The 20,043-nt window shown below is 51.4% G+C and overlaps 1 protein-coding gene across 1 annotated transcript in view; it reads right to left on the minus strand.

Moving 5' to 3' along the window:
• The window catches only part of LOC119845780 (cAMP-dependent protein kinase catalytic subunit alpha-like), a 30,113-nt gene extending 13,203 nt beyond the window's left edge, over positions 1 to 16,910 (minus strand). The window contains exon 1 of the mRNA XM_043506813.1: positions 16,826 to 16,910. Coding sequence (XP_043362748.1) covers positions 16,826 to 16,871 — 46 coding nt within the window. The 5' untranslated portion in view covers positions 16,872 to 16,910. The remainder of the gene's footprint in view (positions 1 to 16,825) is intronic.
• Positions 16,911 to 20,043: the final 3,133 nt, after the last annotated feature.

Below are 20,043 nucleotides of genomic sequence, written 5' to 3' on the forward strand. Positions count from 1 at the left end.
CCACTGTTCTTTCCTGGCATCATCCACACCAGATCAATGCCTTGGGAAGGGAGATCAGCCATTCTGCCTTCTTCTGGAGGTCTAGGAAGACTTGTGAGGCTCTGCTAATCAGTTACATAAACTGGGGGCAGCCTCAGATAGTGATGGAGGAATCTTCTCTGCACCACCAGCCTCTAATTCACTTGGCCCAACACCAATAATTTGTTCCCTTTTTGGGCCTGTCTCATCTCAGAGTCTTGTTCTTCCTCTTCAAGGCCCTGGGCCTGGGCGAGGGACCCCTAGAGCTGAAAGCTCTGGGATGGAGATTGTGGCTGTCAGCCCCACTCCTCCCGTCCCATGGCACTTTCTACCACCCTGGTGAAGCTCATCTGTGAGAGAGACAGAGTTTCTTTGGGAGCCCATCCAAGACGGTGGAACTGACTGCCACAGGATATAAGGATCATCCCAAACTTCCCCACCTCTTCCTCCTAGTTCTATGTGCCCTCCTCTGATCAGCCTTCTCCACTATAAAAACAGCATAGCACAGGCATATATAAAAAGATCCTACCAAAACCAACACCTCCACTGCACACACAGCTCTCCCCCTGGTGAAAGAATGAACCGCAGGGGACAGATGAGAGTCACCTTGCTTATGGCATGGACTGAAAAGTGACCAAACACTATGGTAGTGAGGGCAGGACAGGAACGTACACAGTGCCTCTGCACTGGTCAGTTTCACTCCTTCGCCAGCAGGGCTCAGACGCCATCCTGCAGGTTCTCGGCACTGTGGCAGGACGAAGGGTTAACTGAGGCTCCAATCCCGCAGTTGAGTGTATGGACAGACCCCGGCACTAAGCCCCATTGATTTCCAGGGGGATCTCCCCTGTATAATCAATTGCAAGCTCTGGGAGTTCCATTGTAAGCTCTTTGGGGCAGACACTGGCTCATTTCAGGTCTGTACAGAACCCAGGCACAAGGAGTCCTCAGTTGAAATCAATATCTCTGGGGGCTGCTGTAATTAAAAAACATTTAACGAGCAGGCAATTCAAATTTGGCCTCCAAAAATGTAAGTTTTGGTTAAACCCGCCAATGCTGTCTAAAAACAAATCCTGAAATATTCCAATTATTTTTGAACTAAGTCCCACTTGAAACTATTCATGTCAGTTTTGTCAGATGGCACGAATCTGGCATATGAAACTAATTGACTGTGTCTGATTACACAATAGACTAACACACTGACCTGCGCCAGGATAAACACCAGAGGATAGCTGGCTAATGGAGATGTTTTCATACCGCTAATCTTTTGTACCATCTTTCAACAAACTGAGCAAAACCTTAAACTCCTTAATCCTTCCAGGAGGTAGGAAATATTCCATTTTTTATGGGAAGGGAAATTGAGGCAGGGAGACATGACCTTGCCCACTGTTGCACAGGAAGTGGAAGAACTGAAAAGAGCACCAAGAAGCCTGACTCTCAGTTCCCCACCCCCAACCACTAGACTCCACTCCTCTCCCAGAGCTTGGAATAGAACCCAGGAGTTCTGATTCTCAGTCCCCTGTTCTAACCACTGGTTCCCACTCTCCATCCCAGAGCCAGGAATCCCAACTCCCATTCCTTACTCTGACCGCTAGACTGCACTCTTGCTTATCACAATGCATCCAGTTCTCTTGTATCCAATGCAGCAGCATGAGGTATTATTCGAATACCTGGGACAGGGATCAACCCCGATACACAGAAAGGAAAATGCACGAGGTCAGACCACTTAGGACCATAGATCTGGTTAACAAAACCATTCTCTGTTGGAGGGAAATCAGAGCCCAGCAGGGCCCAGCACCAGGGCTCTAGGGACCTGTAATTAGGAGAAATCAGAGTTATCTGGAAGAGAGCTGAGTCTCCTAATCAGAGGGCAGACTGCTCTTAAAGAGACCTGATAAGTTTTAGGCCCAACATTTGTGATTACAGAAACCTAACGCATGCCAGCTTGTGGGTAGCAGTTTCCAACCTCATGCTTCTCCTTAGAGCCTCTGCCTTTCAAACCAAGTTCAAGTTCTTGTTCCCATCTTCAAGGCCTCCATGGCCTGCGCCAAGGGAGATCTAAATGAGTGTACGACTTTGGCAGAAAGATAATGGCTGACAACTCTTTTTCATTGGTAAAATGGCACCTACCACCACTGTGAAGTTCACCTGTGCAGGAGACAGAGTTTCCTCAGGGTCTGGTTGTAGATTGTGGAACTACCTGCCACATGAACCAGGGACCATCCCAAATCCAGACGCGTTTCTTTGACCTACCAGAACTTCTAAAACGACAAGACACTCCACTGCCCTCACTATTCCTTCAAGGGAGAAGATGACAGAACAAGCCACATGACAGATGTGAAGTCACATCATTTAATGTACGACTGGAAGGCATTCAGATACTGGGGTAATAAGAGCAGAATAAGAACCTATAAAGGACAGATTAGGCTTGTTTCTGAAATCCTGTTGCAGGATCAGGGCCAGGCCCGTAAGAAAAAAAATTGAGTTGCACAAGGCCGGGGTTACAAAACGTCACACAACTTTCCCCCTATTTGGGGGAGAGGGGCTGGTTTGACAAAACTTTAAAGTCTCCGCCCCCAAAACCAGTGTTGGGCCCTCAGCCTCTGCCAATCAACACTGGAGAAATCAGAAACAAAGTGAAATTGATTCATCACATTTCACCACGCCCCAGAGGCGCAAAGGGCATGAATGGTGAAGAGCAGATGAGAGGTTTACAGGGACAGGTCACCTTGGAACGCAGCCAGAATTTAAAAGCAGGCTCATTTGTCTGTAACTTGAGTGTAACTGACAGGGGGCCAGGGCTTCTGAAGGCAAAGCTTCCACAGCAGCCAATACTAAGTGCTTTAAAAGTGGTCACTACAAGGATCATTTCATCCACCACCAAAATGCAGCCACCTCTGGGGTGAAACAGGGCAGCTGTTTAAGGACACTGTACAACAACAAAGAGATCCTGAAGCTACAGGCGAAAACTCAGGGAGGGAGAATGGCACCGGGGTTAAAACCCACACAGATTCCGCCCTTGCGTGCCCCAGCGATGATTGTCCGATAAGAACGAACATGCTGACAGCTCCCCCATGGGCTTGTTCCACTCCCCTCCGTCCTCCCTCTTAGCCCAGCATCATCACCTGCCATCATGGATTTAGATTTTAGGCCCTAGATGCATGTTAGCAACCTGCCTCAGCCCCACTAGCTTTCCACATTGGATGCCATTTCTGGCCAGGGGAGGGTTTTCACTGGGATGACGCCTGACTAGGATGGCGGGGGGCAAGCTACAAGCACCACATGAAAGAACCGTTACTAGTGCAGCCCCAGGCCCTATTCTGATTCCAGCTACATCCCGTCCACCTCATGCCCCCAGCTGCTCCACATCCCGATCTCCCACAGTGCCTGGGAGCTGCTCCAGATCCTGATCTCCCACATGCCTGGGAGCTGCGGTTCCTAGCAGAGCTCCCAGGCATGACAGTCGGGAAACCCAACATCCTCCCCAACCCCCCACAGAGCATCCAGCTTCCCGCTGGCTTAAATATTCACCACCAAGGCAACAGACCCGCGTGCTTTGCCACCTGCAGGCGAGGAAAGAGGCCATCGCAGGCAGCAAGGGGTTAATGCCAAGAAGCAGAGTCTCAGTTACCCAAAGTCAGAGAGGAGCCAGCTCTGTTTCAGATGGTTAAAATCCCTCCTCTCAGTTAGAGTCCTGTGAGCTTCCCCCCCCACCACCACCACCACAGTGTCACCAGGCTGCAGAGGGGAAACAGAGCACAGACCAGGAGGGTCAGTTCGTCAGGGGAGCTGTTGCTGCTAGCAGGCTGGCTTACAGGACAACTGACACAGTTGCTGGTAAAAAGCACTTTATTTCCCTTCCCACAGCAATATATATACAGCACTTGTTTATTCCTTTTCTGTTGTTTATCACCCAATGTTCTCATCATTCTTATCTTTGGGTTCCATTATCTTGTGGTAGTAAAGACTCTCAGGTGCTGCTTATATCATTTGTTCTCAGTCCAGCCAAAATCTTCTGGCCTTGTCCTTTATCTCTTGTACTGTTATTTTCCATTACTTGGCACACATTTCTAAAACATCTGATACTCAGCATTTCCCACATCTCCCCCTTTTTGTTAAAAAGCAGCTTGAATCATCCGTGACATTCCCCAACGCATACATTGAACTATATATGGACCACACAAACAAATTATACCAATACAGATACCAATTAATAAAAGAGTGTGCTATAATGATGTTATCCATATTGTGTTCTAATTTTGCAAATAATTCATGAACAGAGTGAGAATGATCTGACAAATTAACACAACGAATACCCTCAAAATCTTCACATCCGTGTCCATGTGCTAATAACAAAAATTCACTCGCAGCACTATTATATAAAACTGCATGGCAAATGCTATCTACATCGATTAATAACTCAGTTAATATTTCAAAAATTAGATTAAACTGTTTAATACTCCAACACACTAATTTCTCTAAATTAAAAGCATTTTCCATAATAGCAACACCAGGGATGCTTAAGCAATAGAAAATCAATCGCAGCTCGATTATCTAAAATGGCATCTCTTAATTCCTGTTGTTCCATACTTAAAAGAGCAATTGCCTGTAATATAGCATTAAGCGCTTTAACAGCAAAACAAGCTAATGCATTCAAAGTTTGCACCGTGTAATAAGTTGCAAAGCCAGGAATGCCTGCAACAGCATTCAGCAAAGCCAAATATTCTGAGTGACTATATAAGGTAACATCGGCGGAACACGTATTTTGCAGGGCCGTGCTTCGCCGATTTCGCTGCTGATTCTTTCCGGGCAACAAAAGGGTCATTCGGCTAAGACAACACAAGGTATTATGACTTAGATTGGCAGGAATATAACTAAAGGTTCGTTCGCCGCAGGTAAAAAACCAACCAGACGGCAAAATAATATGTCCATAATTAAAAGAAACATTCACCGCATTAGTACAATTCAAAAGGGGGGCACTTACGGTTTGGCAGCCCATGGGTACTTTTGCGCGTGTGCAATTAACCACTCACGCACACGTTACATTATCTGCCCCGGCTGGGTACAGGGTATGTAAAGATAGGGCCCAGGGGGCAAGGAGTAATTGGCGGGGCCCCAATTTGCCATATTCGAATACTGTGAAGACAAATTGGCATAAGCTGCAAGCATGGTGTGACTGCCAATTTCTTCGGGATGATGACATATGGGCACAAGACAAGTGCCCAGTAGTTCCCCGGCTGCCACAGAATCAGACAAACAAAAGTGTGTGACATTGGCTATCAATGCTAGACGTTCCCGTAGGTTATACGTCATTCGCACGCCTAGGGGTACAAGGAGTCCCCCCTGTAACCCAAGCAATAACACTATAACAATATCGATAACCCACATCCTCATTCTGGAAATAAACAGGATATGGCAACAAAATCTGATGCGGATCAATTCCTGTCATTACAGTTACTCTTTTCCGCGCTTGCACTATTAGCATGGCTATTGCTTTAATTCTGGAAGTTACCGTACGCACATTTTTACACGGTGGAAATATCCATTCCAAACCGACTAGGGGGTCTTTATCCCTAGTATCCCACTGAAATAATAGCGCTTCCAATACTGCATCTAGGCTAAAGACCACTACCACGAAGGGTAAGTTTTCCCGATATCACCCGGAATAACCCTCCCCCACCTTCTGTCCTATTCGTTGTAATGCTTGCTTCTGTAGTACCGACAGTTGTCGTTTATCTCCAGGGGCTCTCCCCCCTTCTAATAAGGGAAGAAGAGGAATTATATCCTGATTTGTGATGCCACAAAGGGGGCGAAGCCATTGCAGTTCACCTAGCAGTTTCTGTGCATCATATAGTGTGCGCACATGAGGAGAGATTTTCAACTGCTGGGGGCGTACGGTGCAGTCAGTGATCTGAAGTCCCAAATACAAAAAAGGGGCTTTAGTCTGACCTCTTTTCTTGGGGCAATCTCGTTTTAAATGACCCATCTTTCCACACTAATAACACGCCCCCTCCTTTCCTCTACGCCAATTCGACTTGGAGGTATTCAAGGCTACCGCCAAGGCGCGTGCATGAATCTTTGCCTTATCCTCCTCCTCCACCAAGGGGGCACGAGTGCAGGCTTCAATCATGTCGACTAGGGAGGCCGATTTTGGTAAGGTCACCAAAATCTTCTTACACGTGGGGTTAGCATTTTGAAGGGCTAAATCTACCCCCAATGCTGATCTGGTGTCTGGTGTTAAATTAGGGGCCCTATCCAATGCCGTCCTTAGGCGGTCCAAAAAGAGGGCAAAAGATTCGCCCACTCCCTGTGTGACTTTTAAATAGGGAGGTGAAGGGGTGCCCAAATCAGGGAGCTCTTTGAATGCCTCCAATGCTAGAAGCTGAGACTGTTGTAATATTTGGGGTACCAATCGCGCCTGTAGCTGAGGCTCTTCAAATCGCCCCTGTCCCAACAACATGTCTATTGATGCTACCTGGAGAGGGTCGTCCCGGGGTCTATCTAAATTAAGCACTGCCGCGTGCTCAGCCTTTTTTCTCCATGAATCCTTCCATAATAATCTCTGTGTGGGTGTTAACAACATGTCTGCAAATTTCTGGGCGTCAAAGGGACACATCACTTGCCCCGAGAATATTTGTTCTAATAACGCTTGTACATACGGATTTTTCAAGCCATATGCCACAATAGCTTTCTGAGCCTCCCTCATCGATTTCCAGTCTAACGGCACCCAAGATTTAACCCCCTCCCTTGATACCGATACCGGGAAAGTAGCCGGCATGGCATCCAAAAATTCCCCTTCAATTATAGCATCCTTTATCAATCCATGCCAGCGCTTAATTGGGTCAGGAGATCCCGCTCCCCCCCCATCCCTCCAAATCACCCCCGTCCCCCGTTCTTCTTGCCCTCGTCCAATTGAAGAACACGTAGGTGGCGGAGTTTTCACTTTTGGTTGAACTGGTTGCGTAGCGGGGGCATAAATTTTGCGATATTCTTCCTCTGCTGTCGGTTGCAACCCTCCCTCGGGAGTGAGGTGCTCCGTACAACCATAATACCCACACAACCTACAAATATGGGGCAAACGTGAGGGGTCAGGTATGCCGTGCTCTTGAAACTGTTGTAGCAGTTGCGATCGTGACGATCCTTGCGGTCTGTTTTCCTTTCTATCCAGCTCATCCATCATCTGTTGAGCTGCAATACCTTCCTTATATAACCACCAAATTATCTGGTCCTGCGTCAAGTTATCAAACTCTCCAGTTTTAGGCAAGTCAATAATCCGAACGTGTCGGGGAGGGGCTGGTGGCACAACCGCGGGCGGCAATCCTGACCCCCCTTGTAACGGGTTCTCTGGATTGCCCGATGACAATTCCCCCGACACAGGCTGATCCACGGCCATCGGTTCGCCCCGATCTGAGTCGTCATCCTTCAAGGGCAACGGTACCTCACTGGGGTCCAACGGCGCCAAAGGAATCATAGGCGTTGTTTTACCAAAAAAGTCTTTCGCTCCTACCGTGAAGGCCCCTTTCACTGATGATTCTAATGCCTCACGTAAGGCAATACGCGCCCCTGCCTGAGCCGCTGCGGTGGTAACGGCTCGATGAACAGTCCGCCAGATAGGGCTCAAGGCAGCAGCTCTTTATTTCCGACCCCCACAAAGTCCCACAGGTCTTCCCCCACTGTTTTCCACACCGAGGAGTCAAACACTTTCTTTGCATTAACCAGGACACCCCGTCGCTTTCCCCACCGAAGCAATTTTTGAAGAGCTTCTGGGGAAAATTTTTCTCCCTGGTTATTAAGCAGATTGCTTAAGACCTTAAACACGGCCTGCTCATCTGCTGATGCTGCCGCTCCCATTATGAGAGATATTCCCCACCGCTCACCTTCCAGTGGGAGCTCCCCCGCCTCTTGGGTGTCCCGGTTCCTCACCCAAACGGAGGACACCGGCAGCGGCAGTCCCTGCTATTTCTTCCTCTGTCCATGGTATCAAATTCACAGAATTCTATCACGTCGGGGTCATCATTTGTTGCTGCTAGCAGGCTGGCTTACAGGACAACTGACACAGTTGCTGGTAAAAAGCACTTTATTTCCCTTCCCACAGCAATATATATACAGCACTTGTTTATTCCTTTTCTGTTGTTTATCACCCAATGTTCTCATCATTCTTATCTTTGGGTTCCATTATCTTGTGGTAGTAAAGACTCTCAGGTGCTGCTTATATCATTAGTCCTCAGTCCAGCCAAAATCTTCTGGCCTTGTCCTTTATCTCTTGTACTGTTATTTTCCATTACTTGGCACACATTTCTAAAACATCTGATACTCAGCATTTCCCACAGGGAGCGATGAGGCTGCACATCTTTGCTACCCGGATCCTAGGTGGGAATCAGGCTCTAGGTGGGCAGTGCAATTTATTTTAACTCCAGGGCACTTTGAGATGCAAACTGGTTTCATACAGGGGCCGTTGGCCTGGGTCCTAGAGGGAGTTGTCCCGATTTCTAGTGCCAGTCCAGTAGCAGCCTCAGATGAGGAGGGAGCAGGGTCTGGCACCAGGGGCCCCTTGCCCCAGCCACCGGGAGGGTCCCTCCAGGGCAGACAGCGCAGGGATGGCAGACCTGTTGGGGTTCTCAGCTGGGAGGGCCAGGGCTGCTGATATAGTGTGCAATTAACTAAGGGAAACAATACTGAAGCCTGGATGTCTGAGACAAAGAGGCGGGCGGGAACCTACAGAGGGAGATTTGGTTGCGACGAGACAGTGATCTATGAGGAGTCTCCTCACCTCCAGCCAGTGAACAATTACTCCAAATTGCAGCTGGATGGGCGGCTGTGGTGTAACTAACCACAGGGAGGGTCCATCCCCTTTAACAGGCAGCAGCTAGCAAAGAAGGCAACAGCCCCGCAGGGCACCTCCTACTCCCTCCTGACCATTTCCAGACCCAGCATGGGTTTGCTAACTGCTGATGCTCCACCCAGGAGCTTCTGCAGCGGTGCCCACAACGCAAAGCAGAGGAAACCCCTGATGCTCTGATCATTGCCTTGTTCTGCTGGGTCAGAGAAGTGGGCAGAATCAGTGCCAACCAGTGGATCAGACCCTGGCCTGGAAATCAGGAGACCTGGGTTCTAGTCCTGGCTCTGCCACTGACTTGCCATGAGACCCTGGAGATGTTGCTTTGTGCCTCAGGTTCCCCATTCGTACACTGGGGATGATAGCCCTGCCTCACAGGCAGGTTGTAAGGATAAATGCATTGACTGAGGTGCTCAGATGCTATAGTGATGGGCCCTCAGAAGTACCTTAAGATCAAGAGAACAAACCCAGGAGTCCTGGCTCCCAGCCCCCCTGCTCTAACCACTTTAGACCCCTCTCCCCTCCCAGAGCCAGGGAGAGAACCCAGGAGTCCCGACTCCTGGTGCTACCAAACTATGGCGTATAGTCCTTACTCACAAGGCTATCAAGAAGTCCAAGCTTGCCCCCCACACCATGCCCACTGGACCTGGAGGCAGTGCTCAGAAGGCCGAGACAGCAGAGGGTTAAAGGTGCTAGAGAAGCCGCTGGCACCAGGTGCTTTACAATCTGCTATTTTAATCCTGGCTGCCCTGCCAAGGCACTATTGTTACAACCTTGTTTGAACTTCCAGCGCGTGCCTGGGATTGGCGGGCGGGTCAGAGATAGCTCATTCCCCACATCCCCCCCTCCACTCCCCCGCCAAGCTAGCGCAGAGCCCCCAGTAGAGGGAGCAGAGCCACTGAGGGTCGCGTGGGGACTTCCAGATCCCCCATGGGAATCCTACCCACCCAAAACTACAGCCCGGGCCATGGAGTGGGGATGTGACCTTGACCCAAGCGGCTGTGCAGTTAATTCAAGAATACAAGCTGATCAACACCCAGGTAACACTTGACAGGTTGCAAATAGGGAGCAGGGGGGAGTTTTCATCTCTGAGAGTCATGGCTGGGCACCCAAGAAAGATCAAGGTCTTTAGTCTCCACATTAGCCCGAGTAGCAGCTGCTAAGTGCTGGGGAAGGGAGGAATAAAAGGAGGAAATGAGGGAAAGAAAGAGGGAGCATGAAAGAGAAGGAGGAAGTGAAAGTGGATGAGAAGGAAAGAGTGAGACAGGATGTCAGAGAAGAAGTGTAAGTGATACATAAGAGGGCACAAATCTGTCCCAGCAGCACGGGGAAGTAGCCATGACTATCCCACGGAGGGGAGCCAGTGGGTCCTCGTGCCACTCAGGGCAAAGGGATCCGAGCGCCCAGCCTCCCACCCACACCAAAGATCTGCAGCGATCAAGGACCAGGCGTTTGGCCTGCAGCTTCCCAGGTGCAGTGGGGGGAACGGGAAGTGCCACACCCCAGGGACTGGCCTTTGGAATGGAGGGAGAGTGGGAATAGAGAGAGGAAGAAAGACAGACAGGGAGTAATGAGGAAGAGAAGAATCCACAGACCCCACTCCCTTCCCAGAGCTGGGGACAGAACCCAGGAGTCCTGACACCCAGGCCCTGCTCTAACCAGTATGGAAGACTGGGAGCCAGGACTCCTGGGTTCCATAGCCAGCTCCGTCCCCAAGTCTGCAAGTCTTTAGGCAAGTCACTTCCCCTCTGTGCAGGTCAGTTTCCCCCCATCACAAAACGAAGATAATCTCTCCCTTCGGAGGGTTTGTGTGTGTGTGGAGATTAGCTACCATTGGCAGAACAGCCAGAGCCGATGGAGCAGCGCACGCCGCATAAACTGGTTTGGACGCCTGGCGCAGACACTCAGCGAGGAGAGAAGTCACACTCGGATTGGCGGGTTCAGCCCTCCTGACATAAGAGCTGCCATCTCCAGAGCCCACGTCCCACCCCACACCTCCACGGTGCCACCATAAGCTCCTTAGCATGGCAAGAGGCTCACGTGGCTGGCGCAACACGGCTGATGGCTCAGGAATGGCAGGAAGACGAGTCCCTTGATGTCAACCTCCTGCCAGCGTTGACTGGGAACCGAGAGCTCCTAAGGCCTCATCCACTGAGTGAGCTTCCCCCTCACCTCGACCCTGCCCCTCAGGGAACCTTTCCAGGGGGGAACTGGGCAGACCAGACTCAATCCTTGATTTTCCCACAGAAGCCACCACAAACTTCAATGGCGCCTGCATCACAGGGACCCCCCCGCATCCCCACTAGGACTCAGATGCTGCATCTCTTCCCCAGCACTGAATCACGGCAGCTCGACCCCCTAGGATCTGGGGCTGCACATGGTCCTACCAACAGGGCTCCCATCCCAACTCACTCTGCTCATTCCAGGAGGCAGTGTGCTCAGACACATGGGCTGTCTCGCTGCGCGGCCCCCAGTAGAAGATCCGCCCAGCCAGGCTCTCCAGCTTCTGAAGCAGTGACATATTAGCGCCTTTGTTCCTGCTGGGGTTGGGGCAGGTCATTTCTGCTCCATGGCTCATGTTTCCCTTCATTTATTTATCTCCCTCTCTCCCCGGCTCTCACAACCAGAGTCGACGCGAAGCTCGGCCCTGATCCAGGAATCCTACAGCCTTGGTCATTACCCAGCAGCAGAGAAGACAGCAGGATCAGGGACTACAGGAACAGCCCCAAGCCTCAGCAAAACTCCTCAACTCCCGACAGAGATAGGGGGTTTGAGCTGATTGCTCTTGACTTCTAACCCGGAGAGAGAATTTCCATCCAACAGCTCCCCCGCCCTGCAGCAGCCCAAGAGCGTGGCTGTCAACTCAGAGACCAGCACGCGACTCTTCAGGACCAGCCAGTCACATCCATGCACATTCCCAAGCGGGAAAGACCCACGGACTTGGAAATGGTCTCTTCTCTCCCACCTCTGTCTGGAGAGTTGGCTTCCCTGGTGGCGGAAACGGAGCTGGAGTGGGGGAGTCTGGTCACTTACACAGCCAGCCAAGTCAGTTTCACTTCCTGGAGGGTGAGGGGAGGACAGATCCTGCATCAGAACTCATGGGACAATGGCCAGTGGAAGGGGAAACACCAACACAGCAGGGCTTAAAACAGCGCCCTGGGTCTCCGCTCCTCTCAAATCCTTGGGCCGAAAGCAGCGTGAGAGGCTCCCTCTGGCTTCACGGCCGATCCTGCATGCATTGGGGGCAGACCCCTGGAAAAAACACCATCCTACAAGTTCAGTGTCCCCCAGGCCAAGCCACTGGGGCTGCAAAGGAAATGGGGGGGGGGCTGGGGGTGGGCTTGTGGCTCCTGTGAGGCCTGAGTCAGAGGGGTGCAGGTCCTTAAATCCACTGCTGGGGGCCCCACTTGCAGAGATGAACAGCAGGGGGTGGCAGTACATCGAAGGTGGCTCTCCAAGCGGCGTTCAAAGAGACTCACATTCGGAAACCCTTGGCGGCCCCCACAGCAGCACCCCAGGGAGGAGATCTCGAAGCACCACAGGGTTTGACTCTCGTGCCGCGCAGCCCCAGGTGGTACCGACCGCCGTCAGGGGAGGGACCCAGGACTAGTCGCCTGGAGGTTTCTTTACTTCGTCTTTCCCAAACAAGCGTTGCTGCGCTCCTTGCCCTTGGGAGCAGGAAGCCACTGTCAGCGGAAGCCAAAGAGAGCCAGGTAGCGGTCCGGGGGAGAAGCAAGAGGGTGGGATGGGGAAGGAGGAAGGCCCTTTCTTGCGAGTCTCAATTTCCAAGCAGCTGAGGTCTGCAGAGACGGTGACTCTGCAGGCAGAAGGCAGGGGGGGATCTGGAAAGGAAGCTGCTCACCGTGGATGCAATGGACAACGGGGCTACTGGGTCAGCCCCCCAAAGGTGCGGAGGAGGTAATGGACCAGCCGGCCGAACAAGTGCACCCAGAGGAAGAGCTGGATCCAGAACTGGAAGTCGAAATCCGAGCCTTCCTCAATCCCACGAAGGTCGCTGGATCTGAGCTCCATGCCGCTGCCCCTGGTAATGCAGACCTTGGCTCCTGGCCGCCGGGATTCTGATTCAGGCTGCCCTCCTTATCTATGCCACCCGAGGCTCCCCCATGGCTGCACGGCTTCCAACCAGACCTCTGGGACCCTTTAAGGGGTGGAAACAGGATCTCCGGGGGAGAAATTTCTGGACGGTAGCAGCGTGGGAAGCAGCCGGCTTCGCTCCTGTCGTTTCCCAGGCTCAGGGCTCAGTCTGCTCCGGTGAGGAGCGCGCTAGGTATTGTTTCAGAAAGCGCCCCATGGGAGGGAGGGAGAGCCAGGGCTGGGCACACCGCCAGGTTCACACAAAGCCCTTAAAGGCATCGGCTCCCTGCTCCACATCTGCTTTCGGCTGCTCCATCAGCTGCTGCAGCTAGCCACTGGGCGACTGGCGCTCCCCGGGGATCTCGGCACACGGGCCCATGCGGCAGGACAGGAGGGTGGAATCCCATGGAACCTGGCCCAGCAGCTCCCACATCTCAGGAGGATTGGGGGGTGGTGGCTGTGATCTACAGTATCTCTAGGGCAGTATTCAAACACCGTCCAATGTGAAATTAATTTGGCAGGTCTCAGTCCAATTCCCAGAGGGAGAGACCTCCCCATCACAGAATCCAGCTAGACAGACAGGACTCCTGGGTTCATTCTCACCATTAGACCATGCTGCCTCTCCAAGCCAGGACTAGAGCCCAGGCGTCCTGAGTCCCAGCCCCCATTCCAAAAACAAACAAAAACAAAAACACACACACCCCATCCCAGCCCCCACTCACTGCATAAGAGGAAAGGCCATGTTAGCTGCTCCTATCCCTTTTGGAGAGAGAGGCTGGTGAGGGGCAGATTATGTTCTGGGCTCCCATTCAAGCCCCTTTCAGGCCTTACAGGCATGGGACTGGGGGTGGGCTGGGGTCTCCCCACAGTTCCCAGATGGGAGGGAGATGGTTTTGTGATGGGGAGGCCCCTCCCTCTGGGAATTGGACTGATACCTGTCAAACACCTTTCACATTGCAGTGGGTTTGAGCGGGGCTACTAGCAGTCAGGACTCCCAGCTTGGAGGGCTGAGAGTCTGATCTTCCTGACTCATCTGGTCTTTGTCAGTACAGCCAGCTGGGGCAGCTGAGGCCAGTGCTGCTCCCGCATGCAACACGATCAGCTTATTTGAGCTGTGCCTGGGTGAATGGAAGCCTAGAGCAGATCAGCTGAACAGCTGGGCAGGAAGGTCTCCACCAGCTGCTGCACACTCAGCACCTAAAAGGGGGTTGATTGGAAGCCACTCTCCATGGAAGGGACTGGAGCAGGCCATCAGTGCCCGTCCTCCAGAGCTGGAGTCTAAACCCCTTTCCATGGAACCTGGGGTGCTCAAGCTGTTCAGGTCAGAACAATTCCTTTGCCAGCCCTGTCCGAAGGCACCAGCAGAGGGAATTAACTGGCTGATTGGGGTGGGGTAACAGATATGTAGCTGAGTCTGCACACCCAAGGGGCTGCCCCCCCCACGTGCCAATCCGACAGGCTGGCGAGAGCGGCGCCCAAAGGGTTAACCTTGTATAGGTGCAGCTTTGGCAGGACCAGGGGAATTCTCTGCCATCTCAGGTGGCGGGTCCTGCAGGCTCAGCACAAAAGGTTTAAAATATTCCAGCGTGCTCATTAAAAATCATCTAGCTGCAGCCAGCAACGAGCAGCAGCAGGAGGGACAAACGGACACAGCAGATGGCATTTTGCCCTCCTCAGCAATTGGAGCACCGTGGCCTGGCCACAGATGGTGACCCCAGGGCAGTCAGCCTCATGGGGCAGCACCAGTGAGAGCCCCACTTGGTATACCCGGTCTAACTAGGGGCTTGTCTGCTCTGGCAGCCTGAAACTCATTAGTTGTTCATTTCAGCAGTGGCATCCCTGCTCCACCCCAGAAGTGGGTGCATCAGGGAAGCATTGAATGTTCATTGCCTGAACAGCCCTGTGCACCCAAGGAGGCACCACTGGCAGTACAGGCCATTTAACCCAGATAGGTTCATTTTGGCCTAGCAGGCAAGTCACCCCGCTTCAGAAGCCACCGCAGAGACTCATGATCTTTGAACAACTGAAGCCCACCCAAGCAGTTGCAGGTGTAGAACATACACATCTCGCCCCCCTTAACCCTGCTTCTGGTCCCCCAACAGCAGCCAGCTGGGTCTGTGAACACGCAGAGAAAAGGGAAGATGTAACACACCAAGGGGGGGCGGGGGAGGCAAGAGACAGCATGAAATATAGATCTAGGCTCTGCACAGAATCCTCCACTCCCTAAGTTACAGCAAGCTTTCTGTCACAGTTTACCAGGGGCTGTGGTGGATTCTCCAGCACAGGCAATTTTCAAAACAAATGTGGATGCTTTTCTAAGAGATCTGCTCTAAGTCAAACGGGCAAGTCCTATGGCCTGTGCCATGCTGGAGGTCAGACTAGCCCAGTGGTTTTCAACCTTTTTTATTTGCGAACCCCTAAACAATTTCAAATGGAGGTGCAGACCCCTTGGAAATCTTAGACACTGACTGCAGACCCCCAGGAGTCTGCCGACTACAGGTTGAAGAACACCGGATGATATGATCACGGTGGTCTTGGCTGGCTTTGGGATCTCAGACCGACGGCCTTGTGGTAAAGGCAGGGGACTGGGATTCGGGAGATTTGGGTTCCATTCCCAGTTTGGACACCGACTTCACGCAACCTTGGCTGAGTCATTTCATCTCAGCTCCCTGTCTGTAAAATGGGGCTACAAATCCCTCCATTGTCTGTCTGCTCTCTTTAGATTCAAAGCTCTTTAGGGCAGAGACTCTTTCCAGGTGTCGGAGGGCTACGGATCAAGTCATCACATGCTACTGTAATACAAATAATAGAAACCCATCCCATTCTTAACCAGAAGGAACGCAGGAAGCCAGCTCGGATGCTCACATCACAAACACATGCTGATACAGGAGAGAATTGCAATCATTTTCAGCCCCAAAACTATGTATATTTACAAACATAGGTTTGTAAAAGTGGTGCGGGCCGAGGCACATACTGGCTGCCGCTTCCCGCAGCCCCCATTGGCCTGGAGCCGCGGCCATTGGGAGCTGCAATCAGCTGAACCTGTGGACTCAGCAGGTAAAGAAACCGGCCCAGACTGCTGGGGGCTTTCCCTGAACAAGCAGCAGCCCGAGTTTGAGAACCACTGTCCTAGACAGACCCCTCCAGACACACAGTGAGGTGCGGTGGGTGGGGGTACAGGTAGCAGCAAAGTGCAGCAGTGTGGGGCATGGAGGGACAGGGCAGGGGCACACAGGTATGAAAGAGCCTCTAGGGCTACGGGTTCACGGGGCCGGGGGAATGCAGCCAGGCCAGCACAGAGCTGTTGGGTGTCCCAGGCAGGGTGGAGGGAGGATCCCCTCAGCAGCCTGTCCTCTCCACACTCACCCTGCCCGGATTCAGCAGGCCTTTCTCCAGAACTGCTAAGCCCTGCTCCCCCAGGCCCGGGCACACTGCTCTCCCCAGCCCCCACGACCCGTGGCCCTGTACCTCCTAATGCAGGGCAGGTCCCGTATTCACCCACCCTTCAATCCCCGATCCCCCGCACTCCCCACTTCCCCCGCACACTCCTCCCCCCAGGCCCCGTGCTCTCTCCCCTCCCAACATAGGCCCCAAACACTCTCCATCCCTCCCAGGGCCCTGATCCCCCTACAAGGCCTACCATTCCCTACTCCCCCCGGGTCCTGTACTCCTCCCACTCCCCGCTCCCCCCCGTGGCCCTGATCCTATCTTCAGGCCCTGCGCTGTCCCCATCCCCCCGGAGCCCCGATCCCCCCACCAAGCCCCACGCTCTCCCCATCCCCCCACTCCCTGCTCCCCCCGGGGCCCCAATCACCCCCGCCAGGCACTGTGCTCTCCCCTTTCCCCCATTCCCTGCTCCCCGATCCTCCCAGCACTCACTGCTCTCCAGCTCGCCGCCCTTCTGGGCCGTTGTTGCATTGCCCATCGTGGTGGTGGGGCCCGGGCGGGTCCGGCTGCGGCTCCTGCTACCCCTGCTGCTCTCTCTGGCGCCCGCTGCCCGCAGGAGGCTCAGCTGGAGCCGCCGAGATGGTTATTGCCGTTATCGCCTCCCCTCAAAGAGTTCCTGAAAAACCAAACGCAGAGAGCAACTTTTCAGGATTCCTAAAGAAAATTCAGTAAAAAAAACCAACATTTGCTGGAGGATTTAGAGAGATGTTACTGGTTTAAAAAAACATTACAACAAAAACTATGTTTCCTTCTTGTGTTACTAGCACCTGGGTTTATTAAACTTAAAGCTTGTTTTTAATATAAATCCCTCCGCACTTATTACCTTTGCTGTTATTTCAGCATGGACAAATGAGGGGAAAAACAGGCACTACAGCTGGTCAATTTCACTCCATTTCGAGTCAGTTTCACTTCTGGTACTTAAGTAACTCCACATTGCTACACTGAACTGTGATCAGCAGATGGAGATACTCAGCAACTGCTAGTGTCGATTCCTTGTTACAGCCGCTAAACTGCATCAACCCACGAAAGACTTTCTTCATCTGAATTTGAAATAATGTCTGCAGCACAGGTCACCCCAAATCAAAGAGGATACTGCAGAATTAGAAGGTTCAGAGAAGGGCAACAAGAATGATCTAGGGCCTGGACAAACTCTCCTATGAGGAGAGATTGAAAGGATTGTTTACCTTTGGAAAGGAGACCAATAAGAGGGGCCATAATAAATATCTATAAAATAATAATTGGGATGAAGAAGGGAGATCAGGAGCTTCTGGTCTTCCTGTCTCATCCCACAAGCGTCAAGGGACACTCAAATAGAATTAAAAGGTAAGGAATTCAAAACCAATACGAGGAAATACTTTTCAATTAGCCTGTGGAACTCACCACCACATGAAGTTGAGACCAAAACCAGCCTGGACATTCACATGGATAAAGACTATCCAGGGCTATAATTTAAATTACAACAATAATTCTGGAATGGATATTAAACCTTGTACTTCAGAGTTTAAACTGAACTACTAGACATCAGGATGAGACCTATGGTGGTGAAAAGTTTTCCTCCCCACTGCTACTGTGGGTTCTTTACCCTTCCTCTGCAGCCTCTACTGCTGATGCTACATAGACCTCAGGGCTGACCCAGACTGGCATTTGCTACGTTCAGGTTATTTTTCCATGTTGTCTGTCACTACCACAGGACATTAGGGGATCATGAAGGAGGAGCTGCTTGATGGAATGGCACAATGGGAACAGAGGGCCCCATGGAGATCTCCTCAACACTATCAAAAGTCTGACGTAACATCGAGCTCTTAATTAGCACTTTTCATCTGCAGATCTCAAAGTGTTTTATAAAGGAGGCTCAGTATCACCAGCCCCATTTTACAGATGGGGAAACTAAGGCACGGGGAAGGGACTTGCTAAAGGTCATAGCTGGGAATAGAACCCAAGTCCCACAAGTCCCCATGCTCTATGCACTAGGCTGCACTGCCTGACAAAGCAGCTTGCACTGTCACAATGCTGCACTGTTTGGTTTCCAGGGGAAGGTTTAAAAAACAAACTGTTCTCTTTGGAATTTCTTAATTTCTAGGGACTTTGGGGTATGTAACAACGTTGTTTTTACAACCCCTAAATTCAAGGTCTAAATCAACCCCAGCCCTGTCTACATGCAGAAATGCCCCCTCCTTCACCCCTCGCAAAAAATTCTAACCAGTTTTAAAACCAGCTGGAGCCAGAGCATCAACCAGGCTCTGACCCCTCCAACCATCAGTTAAGGCAGGACTGGGCAGCCTGGACCGTGCCATGACTCCAGCCACTTTTCAAAACCGGTGAGAAGTTTGGGGGGGAAATTTTCACTGGTCTTCAAATAAATCTCTCTAAAATCTTCCCTTGCAGCGAGACAATTCATAGGTGCACTGAGTTTAAGGCCAGAAGGGATGGCTGATGATCATCATCATTCTAGACTGAACTCCTGCATAACCCAGGCCAGGGGATTCCACCCAGTAATGCCTGCACCCAGCCCAACAAACTGTAGTGGAATAAGAGCAGATCTTTTAGAAAGAAACATCTCGCCTGGATTTAAAGACTCCAAGCGATGGAGGATTCACTGCATCCCTTGGAAAGCTGTTTCCACGGTCAATTCCACTTCTTGTTAAAAATTTGCTCTTTATTATTCCCAGTTTGTATTTGTCAAGCATCAACTTCCAACTGATGAATTGTCTTGCCTTCATCTTCCAGATGAAAGAGCCCCTGCTATCAGAAATCTTCTCCTAGTGTATTTATAGATACAAGTGATCAAGCCACCTTCTCTTTGTTAGACTGAACAGATTGACCCTCTTAGCTCTCACTCAGACCTAGTAGATCTTCTCTGAGACCACTTTACTCCCCACCCCCCATCTGATTTAAAGCACAGACACCAGAATGGGACGCAGTTCGAGGGTGAAAGGCTAGAAACAGATTGTACAACTGGCCAGGTGAATTTCCCTGTCCCATGCTCAGTCAGATGCAAGAGAACATTAACCAAACAGCATCAACTGTGAACATCGCTAATGTGTTTAGACATTAGGATACATTTATATGAGTTTTCTGTTGACAGCGTCCCTTGAATTTCCTCAGCCTGCCTGTCTCAAGAGAAAGAGTCAGAATCCTCTTACACTGGGGCTGGAAAAATGATCTTAAGTAATAGCATAACCTGCTTGTGAAAAGAGTATCACATCTAGCATGTGGCCCGCATAGAGGATGACAGCTTACTAGTGCTGCCAGCTAATAGAGATCATGCCTTCAGGTGATGTGGTAGAGGACCTCACTTGAACACTGAGGATCCTGGGTTCAAACCTCACCAGGACAGGGTTTGCTATAACATCACCCCTGCTGAGAACTAAACGACCGTCCCAGAAATCAGAACTCTCACACTGGAATAGTTATGGAGGACTGATTCTCCCACAGGTCACGCTGGTGTAACCCCCCAAGGTACAAGGGCAATGGGGCACCCCCGGCAGAGTTACACAGGTACCACCGAAGAATTTGAACCCACAGTTTTGATATTTACTAACGGAGACCAGACCATGAAGCATACCCCTCAGGGAAGCAACATAACTAAGAGCTGAACTCATCTCCTCTAGACAATTCAGTCTCTTGTCCCTTTTCCCCTTCTGTCCCCC

Source organism: Dermochelys coriacea, chromosome 20 (assembly GCF_009764565.3).
Source record: "Dermochelys coriacea isolate rDerCor1 chromosome 20, rDerCor1.pri.v4, whole genome shotgun sequence".
Lineage (NCBI taxonomy): Eukaryota > Metazoa > Chordata > Testudines > Dermochelyidae > Dermochelys > Dermochelys coriacea.